Here is a 21228-nt window from a genome sequence, read left to right on the forward strand (position 1 = left end):
TGGACATTTTAAAGGAGCCATTCCTTTAGCTGTAGTCATTTCTCTAAATTGGCCCCTTTTCTTGTTGGGGCGGGGGAGGGGGAAATGAAATCATTTAAGGCATTAATTCCTAAAATAAAAAGTTGTTAGACAAAAAATAACATTTTGAAATATCAGAAAATCAGAAAGCAAATGACTTCTGAAGAATATTTCAGAGTTTTGATTTTGACAGCAATTATAAATAATATTTATAATCTGGTGATCTTAAAAGTGAGAAGTTGGGGGAGAAGGAATGCTCTCCTTTGAAAATTAGTGCCCACATTTGGTGTTGGCTGGGATGAAGATGCATCCTTTCATAATCTTGCTTTTTTTTTTTTTAATATAAAGCCCAAATGCATTTTGCCAGAGAAATTGCATGAATCGTCAGCATGCATTGTTAACTTTGTCTTTTTCCTCTTCTTTCTACTGTTCATTTTCATTCATGTATTTTTGTTTTTTGGTTTGCCATTTTTTCTTTTTTGTTAATTACTTCATGTTAAATTACTTTTGAAACGTCATAAGCTGAGCAACCTCTCCGTGTAGTAACAGCGGATACCTGTCTATTTCACTATTTAGTCCCTCCTCCTATGTCTCCATCCTCCAAATCTGTGAGCACACCAAGTGAAGCTGGAAGCCAAGACTCTGGAGATGGCGCAGTGGGATCTAGGTACGGTAAATTTTTAAAAATATTTTAATGATAGAATGCATTTAGTGCCCAGATACCATTGATGCTTTAGAGGGATTCTAAATAGTTGTGTTGAACCTAACATTTTGAAATCTAAATTGTCATAGAAGTTATTTGTTATAAATTGGGGGAAATTTTTTTAATAGTATTTTAATTGTCCCCATTGATTAAATCAGACCGATTTTATGGTGTTTTATATTGAAAATAGAGTTTTAATTCATATAATTTTTTTATGTCTAAGCCTACTGCATGAGTTATTGTGTAAAGGTTTTGTATATATAATATATATGAAAAATGTAAATAGTGTATAAATAGTGTAAATAGTGTATGATAATATAAAATAGTATAAATATAATCGTATAAATATAGTGTGAAATAGTTTATAAATGGTGTAAAACCTCTTTGTTGTGCTTAATTCTCCATTCAGTAATTGAAAATCTAAAGAATTCACTTAAACATTTCAGTTGTGTTCTATTGAGTCACTAGTTCTAATTGGGATAGAAAATAATATTGCATAAAATATCAAATAGAGATAACTGCTAAGGAAACATTAAGAGTGTTTACTGTCCTGGGGCACCTGGGTGGCTCAGTCAGTTAAGCATCAGACTTCAGCTCAGGTCATGATCTTGTAGTCCATGAGTTTGAGCCCCGCGTCGGGCTCTGTGCTGACAGCTCAGAGCCTGGAGCCTGTTTTGGATTCTGTATCTCCCTCTCTCTCTGCCCCTTCCCCCTCCCTCCCTCCCTCCCTCCCCCTCCCCCCTCTCTCTCTCTCAAAAATAAATAGACATTAAAAACAAATTTAAAAAAAGAGCGTTTACTGTCCCAAGGGCAAAATGAAATACAAAATGAAATTTCATGCAAAATGAAATAAGTGAGAGAAAGACAAATATTGAATTATGTCACTTATGTATGCAATCTAAGACCTCCCCGCCCCCCCCCCCCCCAAAAAAATCCAAGCCGTAGTTAAAGAGAACAGATTGGTGGTTGCCAGAGGTAGTGGATAGGGGACAGTCGAAATGGGTGAAGAGGCTCAAAGGGTACAAACTTGCAGTTATCAAATAAGTCATGGGAATGTAATGTACAGCATAATCACTACAGTTAATAATACTGTATTGCATATTTGAAGATTGCTGAGAGAGTAGATCTTAAAAGTTCTCATCACAAGAAAAATACTATGTATGATGATAGATGTTAACTAGAATTATGGCGATCATTTCACAATATATACAAATATCAAATCATTATTTTACATACCTGAAATTAATATAGTGTTATATGTCAGTTATACCTCACTTAATAAACGTTTACCCCCAAGTTTTTCTGTACTCACGTCTTCCTTGTAAACTGTATTTCATGTTTGTTTTAGGATCCTGCACACATGTTGAGATTTGCTTTTCCAAAGTTCAGTAAGATTTCACTTCTTTCCAAAGATTGTATCAAGGAAAGTATTATTATTCCTTTCTGTCACGCTAACAACATGTCTTTTAAAAACAGGATTGAGGCGCCTGGGTGGCTCAGTCAGTTAAGCGCCCGACTCTTGATTTTAGCTCAGGTCATGATCTCAGTTGTGAGACCAAGCCCTGTGTCAGGCTCTGTGCTGAGCATGGAGCCTGCTTGGGATTCTCTCTGTCTGTCTGTCTGTCTGTCTCTCTCTCTCTCTCTCTGCCCCCTCAATAAATAAACATTAAAAAAAAAATAAGAGGAAAAACAGCATCGTGCTTTTTGACTCCTTGTGAGAGCTGGAATGAGATTAAACATAGTTAAAATCTTTATTCAGAATCCTTATTTTGGGCAGGAAGTTAAATGTCCTCCTCCGAGCAATTTCTTAACACACCGTTTAATAAGAAATAAACATGAGAAGTTCTATCTTCTTTGTGCCTGAGTTCCTCTGATTAAGGTTACAAATAAATAATGAGTATCAAAAAAGCAGGCAAGAAAAAAGAAGCAAGGAACTAGATAATAAACTCTGTATTTTAATTAATTCCTGAATAATCGAGTTATCGTTAACAATTAGAGAACACAAAAGTCTCACCAGTTTGTATTTGAGCTGTGTTTTCCAAAACTGTTTTATAAATAGAATTGAAATTACAAATCTAAGCTATACTGTCATTTGAGGTAAATGATATAATTATCATTTAAGAAAAGTCAGAACTTTTCTTTAGAAATAATCGTACCTTATAAGATAGTATATATTATAAAGACTAAATTTATTTAGTCTACATTCATTTTTAAGGCTAAATTTGTTTCATACTTCATACTTCTGTACTTTTATACAAATGTATTAATATTCTTTTTGTAATAAGCAAGTGGTATTTTCTTTCTTTCTCTCTTTCTCTCTTTTTCTTTCTTTCTTTCTTTCTTTCTTTCTTTCTTTCTTTCTTTCTTTCTTTCGGGAGCCTCTGCACGAGCAGGGGAGGGCTAGAGCAAGAGGGAGAGAGAGAATCCTAAGCAGGTTCCATGCCCAGCACAGAGCCCAATTTGGGGCTTGATCTCACAACTGTGAGATCATGACCTGAGCAAAATCAAGAGTCGGATGCTTAGCTGATTGAGCCATCCAGTCGCCCCAGCAAGTGGTATTTTCAAGAGAAGGCTTTTTTTCCCCTTCTACAACATTCTTGTAATACAAATATTTACCCAAAGAATTATTATATTTATTAAATGTGTTTATTTCATTATACATTATTTTTATGTAGATATTATACTTTGTTCATTTTGCACTCCCTGTTCTTGATTTTGAATAGGAGTAGAAAGATAATTTTAAATGGAGTATTAGCAAGTTTGCTTTCAAAACTACTGTATGACATCTACTTGGTTTTTTAAATTTGAATTAGAGCATGTCCTCCTGATGGGACACCTGGGTAGCTCAGTTGGTTAAGCATCTGATACTGGATTTCGGCTCAGGTCATGATCTTACAGTTCGTGAGTTCAAGCCCCACATCGGGCTCTGTGCTGACATTGCAGAGTCTGCTTGAGATTCTCTCCTCCCGCCCCCTCTCTGCCCCTCCCCTTGTTTCTCTCTTTCTCAACATAAATAAACAAACGTCAAAAAATATATTAAAAAAAAGAAGGGGGCGCCTGGGTGGCGCAGTCGGTTAAGCGTCCGACTTCAGCCAGGTCACGATCTCGCGGTCCGTGAGTTCGAGCCCCGCATCGGGCTCTGGGCTGATGGCTCAGAGCCTGGAGCCTGTTTCCGATTCTGTGTCTCCCTCTCTCTCTGCCCCTCCCCCGTTCATGCTCTGTCTCTCTCTGTCCCAAAAATAAATAAACGTTGAAAAAAAAAAATTAAAAAAAAAAAAAAGAAGAAGAAGAACATATCCTTCTGAGTTTCACTGGGAAACTTAGAGTTTATTAGAGACCATTGAAATACTGTGAATTGGTATAGGAAGTAAACGCTGTTAAGAAAAATATTTATTTGTATATGGAACGCATTTATCAAATTGCCAATTTAATGTTAAATACTATATAGGTTACCACAGAAAATAAAATATTCATGGCCCTTGCCTTCATGGAACTTACATTCTAGTGATTACATCATTAATTTTAAGATATTCACTGTACTGAAAAGTTCTAAGCATAGTGTGCTAACTTGTGTTTAAGTTTAAAGTATAGGTTTTTAATGGTAAGTAATAAAACAAGAAAATAGGTACTTAAATATCTTCAGAGGCATTTGTTCTTATGAGATAATGAATATAAAATTTAGTTTCTTAGAAGTTTAACAGGAGGAAAAAAATTCCTCTTTTTGAGTGAGATGACCTTGTTATCTTTTTAATCTTACTACATACATTGTCCACTTTGAGAGCACAGACTCAGTTTTAATCATTAATTTTCAAGAGAGCTGTGTATGTTCTTTTTTATGTATATGTGTATACATACAAGAGTAAAAACTATGAATTCTGCATCATCTCCAGATTCCATAGTAGAGAGATAGTTAATCTTGTTGATTAATTGGTGCTATTGGCAGTGAAATAATAGCATTTCTAAATACATGGCTTTTAAAAAGAATGCTAAGGGGCGCCTGGGTGGCTCAGCTGGTTGAGCATCTGACTTTGGCTCAGGTCATGATCTTACAGCTTGTGAGTTTGAGCCCTGACAGGCTCTGTGTTGACAGCTCAGAGCCTGGAGCCTGCTTCAGATTCTGTGTCCCTCTTTCGCTCTGCCCCTCCCTCACTCATCCTCTGTCTGTCTGCCTCTCTCTCTCTCTTTCTCAAGAATAAATAAAACATTAAAAAAAAAAATCTGTTTGAAAAGAATGCTAAGATCTGAGAATGAAACAGAATGAACTTGAACAGAGCAGGCATGTTGGTAATGAAAAAATGAAGAGAATAAAAAGTATCAATGGAAAAATACATGAAGATGTGTGAAATGTATGAATGTCTGCACTTACTTGGCAAGACGTCCAAGATTAGTACACTCAAGAAGTAGGAAAAGATATATTAGACATTACCAAGTATGGTATTAAGACATATCTGAATCACTATTTCTAAATGCCAAAAATTTCTGTTGGGCCTGGTTATAATTTACGAATAAATATAAATATAAAAGGCCATGAAAAGTGTTCTCTCTCTAACTTTGTAGATTTGGAGTTGCATTTCATTAAGTTTCTAGTTCTCTTAGCACTTCTCTTATCTCTAAAATTTCGCTGACAGTTACTCTGTTGGGTAATCCATACTTTGTGTTCCTTTTTCCATTCTTGATGAGTTTTTCTTTCAGGCTTTTAGATTATGTTGGAATTTCACTTTATATGTCTATTGATGCGTTTAATATAATTCTGTATGTTATACAATGTATTTTCAGTAATGGCTGTATTTTGAGGCAAAGTTTTTCTTACTTTTAGACTTAAATGGCATCTTCAATAAGGAGCTGTATGTCACTGATAACAGTTATCCCTCTCATATAATATAAAGGCTGTGGACAGAACATTCCTTGGAGAGCAGCTCATAGAACCCCCTCTGATTCAACAAAGCCTAAGTTTGTTGCTGTTCATTGCTTTTAGTACAAAGTAGATCTTCAGAGTGACCTTTACATACGTTATACACAATCCTGTTTAAATCCCAGAATCTTTCTTTATATTTTTAATATGAAGAATTTCTCTAGCTCAATTCATCTGAAAGTTTTTATTGATAAATTATATAGGAAGTAAAGTATAGAAATGATTTGCTGTATTTAAATATTATAGCTATCTTAGTTATATGTTAGAACTTTATATAAATGAGAAACATTTGACAAAAATGGTAGTACTGAATATATTGTGCTTAACTTTTTTATAAAGGACTATGAGCATCATATAGTACTATACCTAATTACCTTATATACTGTTAACTTATAAGAATGCCAGTGTGATAAAGTACCTTTTGTTTTAGTCATATAAGATTTGGCTTAAGTGGAGAAGGTCCCATGTAAGTTATTTATCCAGTAGGCAAGGCTAAAACACAACCAAATATTTATTTAGAATTAATATTCTTTAGAAGTTTATTTAGGTAAGTCCTTTGAACATAAAACACTTTTCCTGGAAAAATTTATCTTTTCCTAGAGACAGAAATCTTTAGTTGCTTTCTAAAGCAGATGACATGTAAGCCCAAGGCAGTGCTTAACCCATAAATTACATAGGGGTCACATTTTGGAAACTTTAGCTTTTTTGTATCCCAGTGGAATAGTCTTTGGTTTTCTTACCAAAAGGCTTATGTGTTGATTCATTTCCTTTACCAATATGACAATTTCCTGCACACATTTAATGCTTTGGGCAAGATTATAATATGTTAACTAAGATGTTTTTACTAATGTTTTTTCAATTAAGAAAATTAAAAGTTTGGCTATTTTTATAGCCTAACTTGATATCCAAAAATAATATATTATTTGTGTTGTATGCTTTGGCTGTTCTTGTCCATTATTATGCAATACTAGTTTCCTATAGTCTCAAAATACTGCCTTTAACTATTCTGGGTTGTATGTTTGCATCTTTAACCACATTATGCTTATGGCATGCACTAAGCATTGAGTGATACCTGGTGTTTTTTTCATACTAACCAGAACATGTGGTTTTTAATTGTGAACAGTATTTTAGCTTACCTATTCATAGAATGTATTTGCTTGACTAACGTATGGCCTTTTTTGCTAACGCTTCATGGTTGTCCTACAACCATTTAGGACGCTGCATTGGGATACAGATCCATCAGTTCTTCAGCTTCACTCAGATTCCGATTTGGGGTATTGAATAGATTTTTTACCTTCCCTCTTTTATAGTTAATTTGATTCTTTGTGAAACTGTCCTAATTTTACTTAAATTTCTAATGTACATTATACAGTTAGGGAAAGAGTTACTATTTTACTGTGACACTTCATTTATCCTCTATCATTAGTGAAAGAAATATTTTATGTATATGATTTTTTAGGTACCCTAAGTTTACCTGTTTAAGTTCCAAAGTCCTTTTTTTTATTTCTGTGTTTTTGATATAAAATTTTCTAAGCTGTGTTACAAACTTCCCAGATTTTTTCTGATATATGTTCTACATACAATTGAAACTTTTCTGGGTTACTAGATATGAATATTAATTTATTTTCCTATATTAATATTTCCTGATGATTCCTTCCTTAGAAGGTTTCAAGAGGAACAGAGCTGTTGGTCATCTACACCATGGCCCCAGATTGTATTGATTTATTCATTAATTCATTCATTCACTCATTTATTTATTCTAGTCAAATTATAAATGTTTATAGATGCCATTGTTCCTTACTCAGATAGTTGTTTTACACTGATAATTTGTACCTTCTAAAACACATGACCAACACCTTTTGGAATTATGTCTAAAGTCAGAGTAAGTTTTCCCACTTAATTCTTTGATTATGCACTTTTTTCCCTTTGAAGCTAAGATATTCCTAAAGTGGAAAACACATTAAAAATTTATTATGGCCCACATTTGGAACCTTAGAGAAAATTAATCCATTTAATGTACTAATTTTATTTTTTTGTACAAGATTTTGAAAATGATGTTTTATAAGAAAAGTTACTATATTACATATATATGTATATATATGTAGTCATGGGTGTGTATGTATGTATGTGTGTATACGTACCCTGTGTGTGTATGTATGTATGTGTGCATACATACCCTGCTTGATATTCTGGAAGTTACAGCAGTGCTTTTATTAGATGTTCTTTTAAGACTGTCTTCTAATTGAGAATTTCTTTGGGAGTTTTTAAGCATACCACATTATTTGATTTAGAATTTAGATATTCTAATAAACCAAAAAAAAAAAGATATTTTTTATTTGATCCATTTTCCTCAGTTACAGTTCTCTTCTTTTGTTTATCAAAAAAGAATGTATTCCCTCTGTTTAAAACAGAAGGTGACTTTAGTAGTTTTATGGTGTTCAAAATACCTGTTACTTTAGTTCAAGTATAGACAGTCTGTACTATAGTTTGTCCATGTGCGAATCAAGGACAGTACTGACCATGCAGAGATTAGAGATTTAAAATTTTTAATTTAAATTGACTTTATGATTCTCAATTTCTGCAAAGTAGAAAAAAGGCTTTCAAGAGGAACTTATTTTCCATTCTTAAAGCTGAAGTCTCCTAATGGTGAAGGAAATGAAATGTGGACTGAGTGAGGTCTGTATACCTGACTCTTCAGAAAAGTCAAGATTCCTATCCTCCTGCTAAGAGCATTTCTTATAACCAACAATATTTAGCAGTCCACTCTGAAATTCCTATCCTCTTACTCTATTATGCACACATTTGCTCTAAGAAACTAAATTATTTTCCATTTTAAGGTGAAAAATAAATGAATGATTCAGAAATATCTTTGTTTTTGCTACCTTCTAAATTTCTTTTCTTAAAATGAAGCCAATTCATTGTTCATCTAAAATTTCTTGAATAAAACAGGGTTTTAAATTACAATGTTGGATACATAATGTTTAATTCTTAATTTTCCAAAATAACATGATTTGATGTAGTCAAAATGTTTCATTTGTTGTATTTAAAAACATTTGTCTTTATTTAGACGAGGACCTATTAAACTTGGAATGGCTAAAATTACACAAGTTGACTTTCCTCCTCGAGAAATCGTCACATATACAAAGGAAACTCAGACTCCAGTTATGGCTCAGCCCAAAGAAGGTGAATATCTATCCTTAATATGATGGGCATTAAGCTTCCATATTGAATAAATGGATTCTTTCTTTTTTTTCTCTTCCTTTTTTTTTTTTTTGGGGTATATTTTCTTAGGGAAATACGAAACTAATTCATTAAGGTTTCTGTATTGATGTATTTGTTTCTTAGAGTTTTAAAACTTCTAGAAGTTCATAAAACTATAAGCTGTGATTATGGTTTTTAATTTTATTGGCATAAACTTGAGTTTTTTAATCCTCATTTTGTCATTGATATGTGCTGTTTTAGAAGCAGAAAAGGTTAGCAATCTATTTCTCTGTCACTGAGCATAATCCTCTAAAATAGTATATTGCATAGTAAATGAAACCATGTAAATTATTTTCTGTAGAGCATGTATATTCAGATACGCTATCATTGTTACTCGTGTTAATGAACAAATCTAGACCTAATTCTTAAACTTTTTCTTTTGTGATCTAAGGGCTCAATTATATTGAGTTTATAAGCAATCTTTAATCTGTGCATAATGGAGAGAAGTATATACAGACATTGAATGTGGAGTCCTTTGATTCTTAAACCAGAAGGAGTTACCTTTTTTACATTAGGGACTAATTTTTAAAATCTCATCAGATAGTTAATGATTCAAGCATGAAGTTAATATGCTAGTTCTTATGTTTTCCAGTAAGGCTAATAAATTTATGTCACAAATAAAAGAGGTTTACATAAGATCCACAGTTTCTTATCTGAAACCTTTGAAGCCATATATGTATTCAAATTCAGAATTTGTCAGATTTTGGAAAAGTTACTAGTAAAGTAGATGTACCATAAGTAAATACTCCAGCAGCATCTTGGACATTAATATTTTGGCAGCAGAAGATATGACTGTTCAAACTAAGTAAGATAAATAATAATTGTAAATAGCTTTATCTGTGGTCAGGGTTTACCACCAAATGAGTTATGGATTTGAGAGTTGTTGATATTTTGGATTGTGGTCCCGTAATAAATTTTTCATTTAGCAATCTGTGCATAAGGAACATTTTTTTCTCTTTGGCCAGGAAAATTCCTATTTAACAATGGAATATCAAACATTAAAATGTTATTTATCAAATTTTTAAAATTTTAGTTGCATTGCTGTATTTCTCCCTGAAGGAGAAACAAAAGTAATATTCACTTCAGAAAGTCTAGAAAGTACAAGTAAACAAAAAGGAGAAAAAAATCCTTGAAACCTCTGGCTATTACCAAAGAAAATCTTTAAATTTTCATGTTTATATATACCTCAAAAGGTATTAGGATATACCTGTTTAAGTCTTTTTTTTTTATTTAATAGTAGATTATCACATGCACTTTTTAACAACTCTCCTTTCCCTGCCCACTAAGGATGGAAATGAAATAAATACCTTAAACTTCTTTGTTGACTTTCCTCTTGTTCCCCAAAAAACCATACTATTACGCTTGGAAAAATTTGAGGAAATCAGGGTAACATTTTTATCGTAAGTAGTTTTTTTTTTTACTTGATCATGCAAATGTTCATTTCTGTGGATACGTTTTTTCAGTTCTATTGCTCCATTGATTGGTAAGATTGCTTTCACAGGTGGAAAAATCCTCATCTTACTAGAAAAAAAAGCCACTGATGGTAAACTAAAGACATAAGCAACTTAAAAAAGGAAAGATAAAGTGTTGAACTATCAGTATGGAGAATACTAATACTGCAGGATTCCATAATTTCTGGAAAATAATGTTTAATTAATTAGTATACTCAAGTATTTTAATGTCTCTCTGAAACTACATTATTAGATATGTTAACTCAAAATGTGAGCAAAATAACCAAAATTAGGGCACAATGACTCATTTAAAAAGTATATTAGGCTGTCTTTCTTCATCTAATAATTTGGAGATTTATTTTTAGTTATTCCATCATAATTATGAAATGCATCTTGGAATGTTTGAAATGTAAAGCATTCTGAAGCAATTTTGGTCAGTGCCATCATAGTAGACTTAAACTGAGTTTAAGTGAAGAGTTCCTTGTTTTTTTAAAATAATTTTTTTTCTCATTATTACAGTAGTATATCATAGAGAATTTAGAAAATACAGAGAATGAAACTAGGATACTATCTTTCATCATACACAAAAATAAATTCAAAATGGATTAAAGATTTCAGTATAAGACCTGAAACCATAAAACTCCTGGACTGGAAGAAAACATAGACAGTAAGTTCTTTGACATCAGTCTTAGCCATATTTTTTTAGACCAGTTTCCTCAGGCAAGGGCAGCAAAAAGTAAAATAAGCAAATGGGATTACGTTAAACTAAAAAGTTTTTGTGAAACCATCAACCAAAGAGGTGACCTATCGAATGGGAAAAGAAATTAACAAATCATACATCTGAATAGGGGTTAATATCCAAAATATGTCAAGAACTTAGACATTATAAAAATAAACTCAAAAAATGGGCAGAGGACTTGAATAGACCTCTTTCCAAAGAAGACATACAGATGGCCAATAGACGCATGAAAAGATGTTCAACGTCACTAGTCATCAGGGAAGTGCAAATCAAAACTACAGTGAGATATCACCTCACACCTGTCATATTGGGTAGAATCAAAAAGACAAAAAATAACAGATGTTGGGTGAGCATGTGGAGAAAAGGGAACCTTTGTACACTATTGGTGGGAATGTAACTTGGTGCAGCCACTCTAGAAAACAGTGTGGAGGTTTGTCAAAAACTTAAAAATGGAGTCACCATTTGATCCAGCAGTTCCACTCTGGGTATTTATCAGAAGAAAATGAAAACACCAATTTGAACATTATATGCACCCTTATGTTCATTGCAGCATTGTTTACAATAGTCCAAAATATGGAAGCAACCTAAGTGTACATCTATAGATGAGTGGGTAAAGAAGATGTAGTGTGTATATATACAATGGAATATTACTCAGCCATAAAAATAATGAGCTCTTGTCTTTTGTGACAACGTGGATGGACCTAGAAGGTATCATGCTAAGTGAAATAAGAGAAAGTTACTGTATGTTTGTGCTTGTATGTGGAGTCTAAAACACAATAAAAAACCCGAAACAGAACCCAAAGAGACTCATAGATACAGGAAGCAAACTGTTGGTTACCAGAGGGGGCAGATGTTGGGGGTGGGTGAAATAAGTGAAGGGGATTAAGAGGTACAAACTACCAGTTATAAAATAAATGAGTCATGGGAATATAATATACTGCATAGAGAATATACTCAATATTATAACTTCATATAGTGACAGATGGTAACTAGACTTATTGTTGGGGTCATTTTGTAGTGTATAAAAATATTAGATCACTATGATGTATACCTGAAACTAATAGGATATTTGTGACAATTACACTTCAGTTAAAAATACATATATAGGGTGCCTGGTTGGCTCAGTCGGTCAAGTGTCCGACTTTGGCTCAGGTCATGACCTTATGGTTTGTGAGTTCAAGCCCTGTGTCCGCTCTTTGCTGACATTTCAGAGCCTGGAGTCTGCTTTGGATTCTGTGTCTCCCTCTCTTTCTGCCCCTCCTCTGCTCATGCTTGTCTCTCAAAAATGAATAAACGTTAAAAAAATTTTTTTAAAGTATGTGTAGGATGAGCACTGGGTGTTGTATGGAAACCAATTTTACAAATTATATATTAAAAAATATTATGTGTATAAAGGATATAAAGAGAAAATGTCACGATTCCATTGTGTAATAGCCGCTGTTAATATTTCCAGTTTTCTGTGATCTATTTTTTCAAAAATTCTGTGTATATGTATATACACATACAAATATATATACACATATGGTTTTATATCCTGTTTGAAATTTGCATTTTAATTGCTAATTTTTGAGATGTGTATAAATTTTTATTTTTTATTTATTTTTAAATTTTTCGTGGGGCTTGAACCCATGAACCATGAGATCATGACCTGAGCCGAAGTCAGATGCTTAACTGACTAAGCCACCCTGGTGCCCCTGTGTGTAAATTTTTAAGTGTGAACATGTAACTTACTGCCTTTGAACTAATTTGAATGTATAGCTGTATAAGACTGGCATTTTTACAAAATTCTTTTTCCTATTTTTATTTTGCAAGTAATTAAAAATTTGAAAGATCATGATTTGTTAGATAGGCTGATGATCCAGAAGCACAAAATAAACTGTATTCTTTTCAGTTTTAAATTATTTGGAGCAAGGCTTTTAGCATCATCAAACTTTGTCAGATTTTCCATGAGCATAATAAGGACTGTTTCTTCTTAGCTGCTGTAATACCTGGTCTGGAATAGTGCCTGGCATGTAGTAAGAACATAATATTTAGTGAAGGAATTAATTGTTTATATCTACTGTGGAGAATAATTTTGCTTACTTGGGTTATTAATTTTCATGCATTTACTCTGGAAGTAACTACTGGAAAATGGGTTATTTTCAAGTGTTAATGCTACAGTATAATTATTGATGAAATTGGTGAAAAAGTATGATTACTCTCAGTTCTTGGTTTAATGTGACTATATAATTTTCTAATCTTTATTTGCTCTTAGATCTATAAATGAAACCATTATAGATTCTTCTTATAGCCTTTGTGGATTCCATTGTGACAAACTACGTAGATACTAATGTGGTGTTATTTTATGTTCCTGTGTATCCCTCAGAATGTTTTGAACAAAATTGAACATGTTAGCATCTTTCAAATATATTATTTTAGCTATTTATTTGTAAACAGTTCTTCAAACTTTATGTTTAATAGCTGAAAATTTTAACAGCAAAGAGTGCTACGTGTCAGGTATAGTGTAAGCACTTCACGTTATCGCTAATCCTCTCACCAAATGTTGGTTCTTTTTACACATGAAGAAGGTAAAACTGAAGGAGATAGTTTATCAAGGGTCACGTAGCTGGTAGCTAAGATTCTAAACCAAGTCTGATTCTAAGATGTGCTTTCTCTCGCATGCTGCCACTAAAGCAGCATTTTCTACTTTTCATAATAGTAACCTATGATAAAAATTCAATTTATAGTATAATACAGTACAGACCTGGGTACAGATGTATCACTGAAACAAAAGTTTTATTAAATAGCACCTCCCCTTTTGTTACATTTCTTTTTTTTTTAATGAAAAATGACCATAATGTGCTAAATTTATATCTGCATCCGGATAATATTTTATAGTAATTGTCTAAGAGTAATGAATAAACAGCTTTGATCTTTCATAGTGCTGCGTGTAATTTTTCTTATCTTATTGAAGGTGAAGTGACAAGATACTTGAACTCAGCCTAGTTTCTATTGATTATGTCTGCATCAGCAGTACTACCTTTTAAATGTTCTTATGCAGACTAGACCTAGATACTACAATTAATAAAGGTCCTATTTGCAACCTAACAAGTATTCACTATTCTACAATTTTATGGAGTATGCACTGTATATGAAGGCACTAAGTCATTTTTGTTGTTGTTTCAAGCTGAGTTATGTAAGTGAAGGAGAATGAGAAACTTACCCTGCTACCATAGGGCCATCCTTACCCTTTGGAGCTGTTGATAAAAATGAAATCATTTCTGTATTATTACAATTATTTTCATGTCTAGGGCTCTTATATTAAGTTTCTTTCCCCAATTTGGGAAAGTTTTAGAAAGAAAGAAAAAAAGCTGAAATTAAGGTTTTTTAATGAAAACACTTTGTGCTGAACTGCACTTGTACTCATCCATTTTTTTAATGCAGTGGTTCTCAAACTTAGCCTGGTTGGTTTCCATTTAAGAATTATGTAACAAATTCCCAAACTCACCATGAGACAGAATTGCTGAAATTACAATTTGAGTGTAGCAGACAGTAAATTAAACTTGGGTAGGCAGTGTAATCAGTGCAGAAGTAATATGAGTTACTAAATTGAAGATAAAAATTGGTGTTAGGCTTAACTCTAACATTTTTTTTTTTAAGGCTGAATCTATTATTTTAAAAAGCAGTGGGTGTTTTGTTTTGTTTTGTTTTTTTGCTTTGTTTTTCTTTTTCCCCATTCTAGCCATCTTCTTGGTTTCAAGTTTACTCTGTAAGTTGGTAGCACTGTTTCTGAACTGAGGTGCTTTGCTGTCTTAAAGCACCTACTGTGAATGAAATTGACTAGGAACATGTGACCTCAGTCAATTTCTCTCTCGGCAGGTAAAAAGCTTCTTACGGTGCCCACAGATAAACTGGAAAAGTTACTTTCTTCCCTTACCTTTTAGAAGTCTAACTCTTTTGAAAATAGAATTATTTTTTCTTACCTACCTTTTCAGGATGAATTTTTTTGTTGCTATTTTTAGACAGATTTTCAAAGAGGAAGAAATCTGTCACCTAATGTAATCCGTTTGTATACATCAGAGGAAACTGAGGCCTGAGGAAGTTAATTGACAAGCCTGTCCTTACAGTGTGGGTGAATACTAGGGCCACAACCAGAACGTGGCTTTTGATTTCCCCTGAAGTGCAATTCTTATGCTATTCCAATGTCTTATCTGTGTGGAGTTTTACAATTACTTTTGGTGTTGGTTTAGTAACCAGATATTTTTCCTCAGAAACGTCAATTAGTATTTATAATGTATAGAGAAGTATTATAAGTAAACAGCTCTAACGTTTTTTTTTTTGCATCATCTCAATATCTATCAGTAATCCACGCTTACCAGGTAGACTAAATTTGTGGGCCTTCTTGTTGATACTACCCTTGTCCAAAATTGATTTTTCTTTTTTAAATTCTGGAATAAATAAGGTATTTAATAAATTCATTTAACCCTTAGAGAATCTGTGAGAATGTAAATATAATTGAAAATTAAAGCGTTTGTTCTAAATCTTAAAGACTTTTAATCAGCATATCTGAAATTATGGCTTGAGAAAAATGTAATATTTATGACATCATAGATCTCAGGATCTATGTAAATGATGCCACTACTGCCTAGATAAAATCTGAATTTTGTATAAGAAAGACCATGTAGAGAGACAAATTGTGTTAAATGGTATAATTGAAATTTTACTTCTTTCTTATTTTACCCCCAAGTTAGCATTAGATCTGTATTCAAAATATTTCCTGATTAAAAAGTCTGCTATAGGGGCGCCTGGGTGGCGCAGTCGGTTAAGCGTCCGACTTCAGCCAGGTCACGATCTCGCGGTCCGTGAGTTCGAGCCCCGCGTCGGGCTCTGGGCTGATGGCTCGGAGCCTGGAGCCTGTTTCCGATTCTGTGACTCCCTCTCTCTCTGCCCCTCCCCCGTTCATGCTCTGTCTCTCTCTGTCCCCAAAATAAATAAACGTTGGGGAAAAAAAAAAAAAAGTCTGCTATATATCTTCCTTTGTTGAAGCTCTAAATTATTAAGGAAATCCAAGTGACCTTGCATATCACTCTATGTTATTTAAAAAAATAATAAAAGGGGTGGATTCTGTTGATCCATTCATGAAGCTTTGTCCCAACATAAGGTTCTCTTAATATTGATTTTAAAGAATAAGGTGTAAGTAGATGAGATTAAGGACAAATGGGTTGAAATGAAGTGGGTCAAATGATTTTGATCTAGAAATTTTTAAAGGAAAGCTATTTATATCTAATTTATATTTTAAAACTAATGATGAAAGCATTTCCCTCTAATAGTTTATGAAAGATTTTGTGAAGTTATTAATAAGTTGAATTTTTGAAAATTATGTTTTTATATGTAACAAATTTTCTAATTTTTAGAACTTGGTAGCAACTTCCTTTGTACCATGAATAATCAACCTACTGTGTAACTTAGGAATACTCCATAGGACATTAAATTATCTTAAAATAGGGCACACCGATATAATGAAACTACAAAATAAATTTATAGACAACAAATGTATTTCCTAAATAACATTAATGCACTAATGATGGGATTTGTTTTTCACTTCATTATGAGAATTCGTCGTGATAAATGAAGATTAAAAGTATCAGTGTTTAGTGAGGATTCTCTAGAATGTTACACATTACCTGTTAAATGTGTTATAATATTTTAAAATAATTCAAAGTGTACTTTGTCGCTTATTCTTAACTCAGATGTCTCTTAAATGTAATGTGAGATATAGATGAGAAAACTTGCTCTGTAGACTCCTTCCCTCAGCTTAACAAAAGCCACCCATTTTACAGATGATTTAACTTTGATTAACCTACTCCATTGTAACAGATTATTCCGACAACTGGAATTTCATTCTTTGGTGTTATTTCTAGGTGCAGCTTAATTTACAGAACAGCTTTTCTTTCCATCTCACCAAAATACATCACAATTTTGATGTTAACTCAAAGTAAAAATTCAATGGTTCATTAAACCTAGTCTTAGCATTCATTGACAAGAGATTTGTCATTTTAAAAGTAACTGCTACTTTATGCATTCTTTACTGCTCAGTTTATAACCCTAGATTCCCTGTCAGAGAAAGCATGGAGTTAACCACTTAGCATATTGCAATGAATATTCATCAATAAATTGATGTGACATGGCAGTCCCATTTTTCAGTCTTCTTGCTCTGTTGCATTCTTTTTCTGTTTTAAATATAGTTTATCATGTAATAAGGACTAGCGTAGAAAATTTCCAGAATTATGATACTATATTTTTGATCATGTTAATAGTCATTTAGTAGCTATTGTATTAGTTTTTAATAAGAGAAGTGTATTTGTTCAGAGGAACATTCTCTAATCTGATGTTACTGATGGGCGTTTTCGTCAAATATTTGGTATATATAGATAATTGCCTAAGACCAACTTTATAATAGAAATATTTTTTGTAGTTTTTAAGAACAGATCATTTGTTTTATGTTCCTTGAAATTTTATTTAGCTTAGTCTTTTGACCTATCACAGTTTTTAAATCAGTTTTTAATCCACGTAGTAAGGGAGCTGTGTACATTCAGTTTAAAACAAAATCCTGAAAACATGTATCTAAATGGTAAGTCATCATTCAGCTACAAGTAAACTATATGGGCAAATAGCATAGCAAATGCCATATAATAGGCAGATATAGATCACTGTCTAACATACTTCATCTACATTTTAAATTTTAAAAGGAAAAAGGTGTCTATAAACAAGATCTTTTCTGTTAAATATGTAGATTATGAGGTCACTTAGCACTAAAGTACTGACCATATGCATTATGACAGGAATTTGACACCTGTCATTGGAAATGGTACTTAGAAGCCGTATAATGCAACAAAGTTGAGGGAGGAAAATACAATGTGGGTAGGAGGCTGTAATTTATAATTCACAGTGCTCAAGAATGACCTGTCCAGGGTATCTCAAAATCCTTCTCTTTGAACTCTTTGAAGGATTTACATACAGTAAACCTTGCTAGTAAACAAAATTGATTAGGATAGCTAACAGCAGAAAATAGAATATATATATGTGTATATATACACATATATATATTCTCAGACTTCATTTTTAATTGAAGTAAATATATCATTCTAAAAGTCAGCTTCTGAGTTAAATGTAATTCACCTATTTTATTACATTACACCTGCAGGTGATTTTATGGTAGAATTTCATCCTAATGTTTGAGCAGTGCAGTATAGAATTGTTACCAGTTATACTGTTTTCAGATTAATAATCTGTTGTATATGAGAATTCATCTAAAAAGAAGTACTGTCTTTCTGTTTCTCTGTGTGATTATTTTGCCCAAAAAAAGCTTTCATTTTTTTAAGTAGCACAAAAGCTGTAATTGGCATGCTTTGTAAGGAAGTGTCAATGTGCAAGAGAGTGGCGATCACTAAGAATTCTTTTACGTGTTCTTTCCCCTTTGCACCACCGCCTCCTCAGCAGGGTCACTGAGATCACTAGCTTTTCTTGAAATGGCCATTTTCACTGGCAGGTGCATTATACCCTGTATTTTCAGATTGTTTTTCCATTCTGAATGTTTGGCAGGTTGATTGCTCTGGCTGCATTGACGGAGAAAGGGCTGACAAATGCGGTTGGGCTGGCTGAAAAGACAGTGATTACTGTTTTCCTTTGTGGCTGATTGAGGCCCTTGAAAGGAAAAATTTTAACCTTCACCATTTGGTTCAAAAGTATGAGCATATATTGAAATCATTCGTGCCATTTATCCTAGTTCTGTAAACTTGTCAGAACGTAAAAATCGCTCAATTTCAAGTAATGTCGGATTGGCATACGTCATTATCATTTTGATTAAGTTGGAGGTTGTATCATTGTGTGCATTATACAGTGTCATTTAAAGCTTTCTCACCTACAGGTACAGTTATATTTTTATTGCTTATACTATAGACTTAGAAAGATTTTCATAGCTCTCCAAACCTAACACTATGTGTGTGGTTTGGCAGCTGGTGTGGCCTACAAGCTGCATTTTGTTTGCAGGGTAAAGGCTTATCTGTAGGCCTCCTGGAGTGTGGGTAATTGCACAGGCTCACCATTGGGGAGAGACAGGATTGGAAGCAGCCGAGCGGAAGAATGTTGTGCCATCCCTTTGCCACCTTGCAGCAGAAAGACACAATCCCGGCAGTGCCATCTGGTTGTTGCTATCTTGTCAGCTGGCCTGGCTGCTGGGACCATGACTTGGCAGCTGGTTCCCATCCTTGACCAGTTCTTTTGTGTATGTAGCATGTATGTGTGCTTTAGATAATTTTGAACATAGGTTGGGGAAATGACTATAACTAACAAGTCCCCTTATTGAATAGGCCCTCATTACTTCAGATGCACTGTGCTGTAGACGCCTGCTGCCATTCCCTTATAGACAAATGACACATCTGTTTAGGCAGTGAAAATAACCGTTTTCTCCATAGAAAATCTATCCCAGTATGTAGTGCAGAGTTGTATGTTCTAAAACATTCTAAAGTAAGTGATTTTAAGGTATCTCTTGGTTTGGAGAGGAGATTTAGTAATAAAGTCTTCTTATAAACGTATATTATCTCAATATATATTTTTGTTCAAGTTAATAAAACATTATTTTAAGTGCTTATTGCCACATCATGCAACGGTACATAATGAGACTTGCATTTAAAATGACAGAATAGAAAATGTGGTCTCATAGCTATTATCTTTAAAATCTGCCTCTCAAATAGCAACCTGAGAGTTAATGTAAGCCGTCTTTATGCCATATGAAGACCCATTAGACACTGATGGTTTCAGATCACAAGTAAGCAGCCAGCTCTGTAGGCTATTTTAGACATTTGATTTTCTTCATTCTGCAGCATTAATGTGTCAGCATGCTACATAAAACTATGCAGGAGTTACATGTTATTCTGTCTGGAATGATAAATGCTTGCAAGCTTTCAGAGATTTCCATGAGGAATTTATCCTAGTTGCATATATATCTTATTTCAGTTTATGTAGCTACAAAATTTGGAATGACTGTTGGAGGTGCCACATAGGTATGTATAAACACCAAGAAGTTCCACTTATTTCTTTCTTTAAAATTGTGTTGATGAAGTTTTGTATCATTTTTACTCATTCTGTCTTATCAGCGGTTTATCTTTAGCTTTTATCTGCAGTTAGTTAGATACCTTCTGAACTATTGCTCAGAAGTTCAGTTATTTTCATAGAAATAATTTTTGTGTTACTGCTCTGTGTTTTTAGATGAAGAGGAAGAAGATGACGTAGTGACTCCTAAACCACCTATTGAACCTGAAGAAGAGAAAACTTTAAAGAAAGATGAAGAAAATGATAGTAAAGGTATCTTAAAGAATTTAACTTTAAAAAATTTTGTTGATTCCAATTAAGATTTTTTAAATTATTTATGTGTTAAGGTAGAATAAAATGCTCTAAATCGATGAGGTGAACCTAGTTGGAAAAAAAATGTGTGGCATTCACTGATCCAAACTGTGATAGTGAGTTGACATGATTTGATGGACATAAATCAGACTTCAGGAAAACATTTGTTTTCCAGCTCCCCCTCATGAGCTGACTGAAGAAGAAAAGCAACAAATCTTACACTCGGAGGAGTTTTTAAGTTTCTTTGACCATTCTACACGAATTGTAGAAAGAGCTCTTTCTGAGCAGATTAACATCTTCTTTGACTACAGCGGAAGAGATTTAGAAGACAAAGAAGGGTAATATTTAATTGCTAAAATTACGGCTTCAGCAACGTTACTTTAAGATTACTTAAATTACTTTAAGATCAAGAGTGAGAAGTTATAACACCATCTTTTTTTGGGTTTTATTCTTTTTCTGTAGAGAGATTCAAGCAGGTGCTAAACTGTCATTAAATCGACAATTTTTTGATGAACGTTGGTCAAAACATCGTGTTGTTAGTTGTTTGGATTGGTCATCTCAGGTAAATTGTAACAATTGGTTACTGTTAACTCATTTCTGAATTAAAATTAATAGACACTTTTAATTATTGAAATGTAATTAAATCAATATATATCATTTAAGGTAATAATGGATGATGGTTCTAATGTTATATTTATTTTATTTTATATACTTTGGAAGAAAGGATTGGAAACATTATTTAAAATTCAAGATTGAATTTATG

General features: G+C 33.1%; 1 protein-coding gene across 12 annotated transcripts in view; it reads left to right on the top strand.

Moving 5' to 3' along the window:
- DYNC1I2 (dynein cytoplasmic 1 intermediate chain 2) overlaps positions 1–21228 on the top strand; it is a 59165-nt gene that overhangs the window by 15361 nt on the left and 22576 nt on the right. For 4 of the 12 annotated variants that reach the window (XM_043577032.1, XM_043577029.1, XM_043577033.1 and 1 more), the window contains 6 exons: positions 595–685; positions 6848–6907; positions 8701–8816; positions 20331–20426; positions 20641–20803; positions 20928–21027. In XM_043577032.1, the coding sequence (XP_043432967.1) occupies positions 595–685; positions 6848–6907; positions 8701–8816; positions 20331–20426; positions 20641–20803; positions 20928–21027 (626 nt within the window). Of the gene's footprint in view, positions 1–540; positions 686–6847; positions 6908–8700; positions 8817–20330; positions 20427–20640; positions 20804–20927; positions 21028–21228 lie in introns of all 12 variants that reach the window. The other 8 variants (XM_043577038.1, XM_043577036.1, XM_043577039.1 and 5 more) reach the window with 3 other exon arrangements.

The sequence above is a fragment of the Prionailurus bengalensis genome, chromosome C1 (assembly GCF_016509475.1).
Source record: "Prionailurus bengalensis isolate Pbe53 chromosome C1, Fcat_Pben_1.1_paternal_pri, whole genome shotgun sequence".
Lineage (NCBI taxonomy): Eukaryota > Metazoa > Chordata > Mammalia > Carnivora > Felidae > Prionailurus > Prionailurus bengalensis.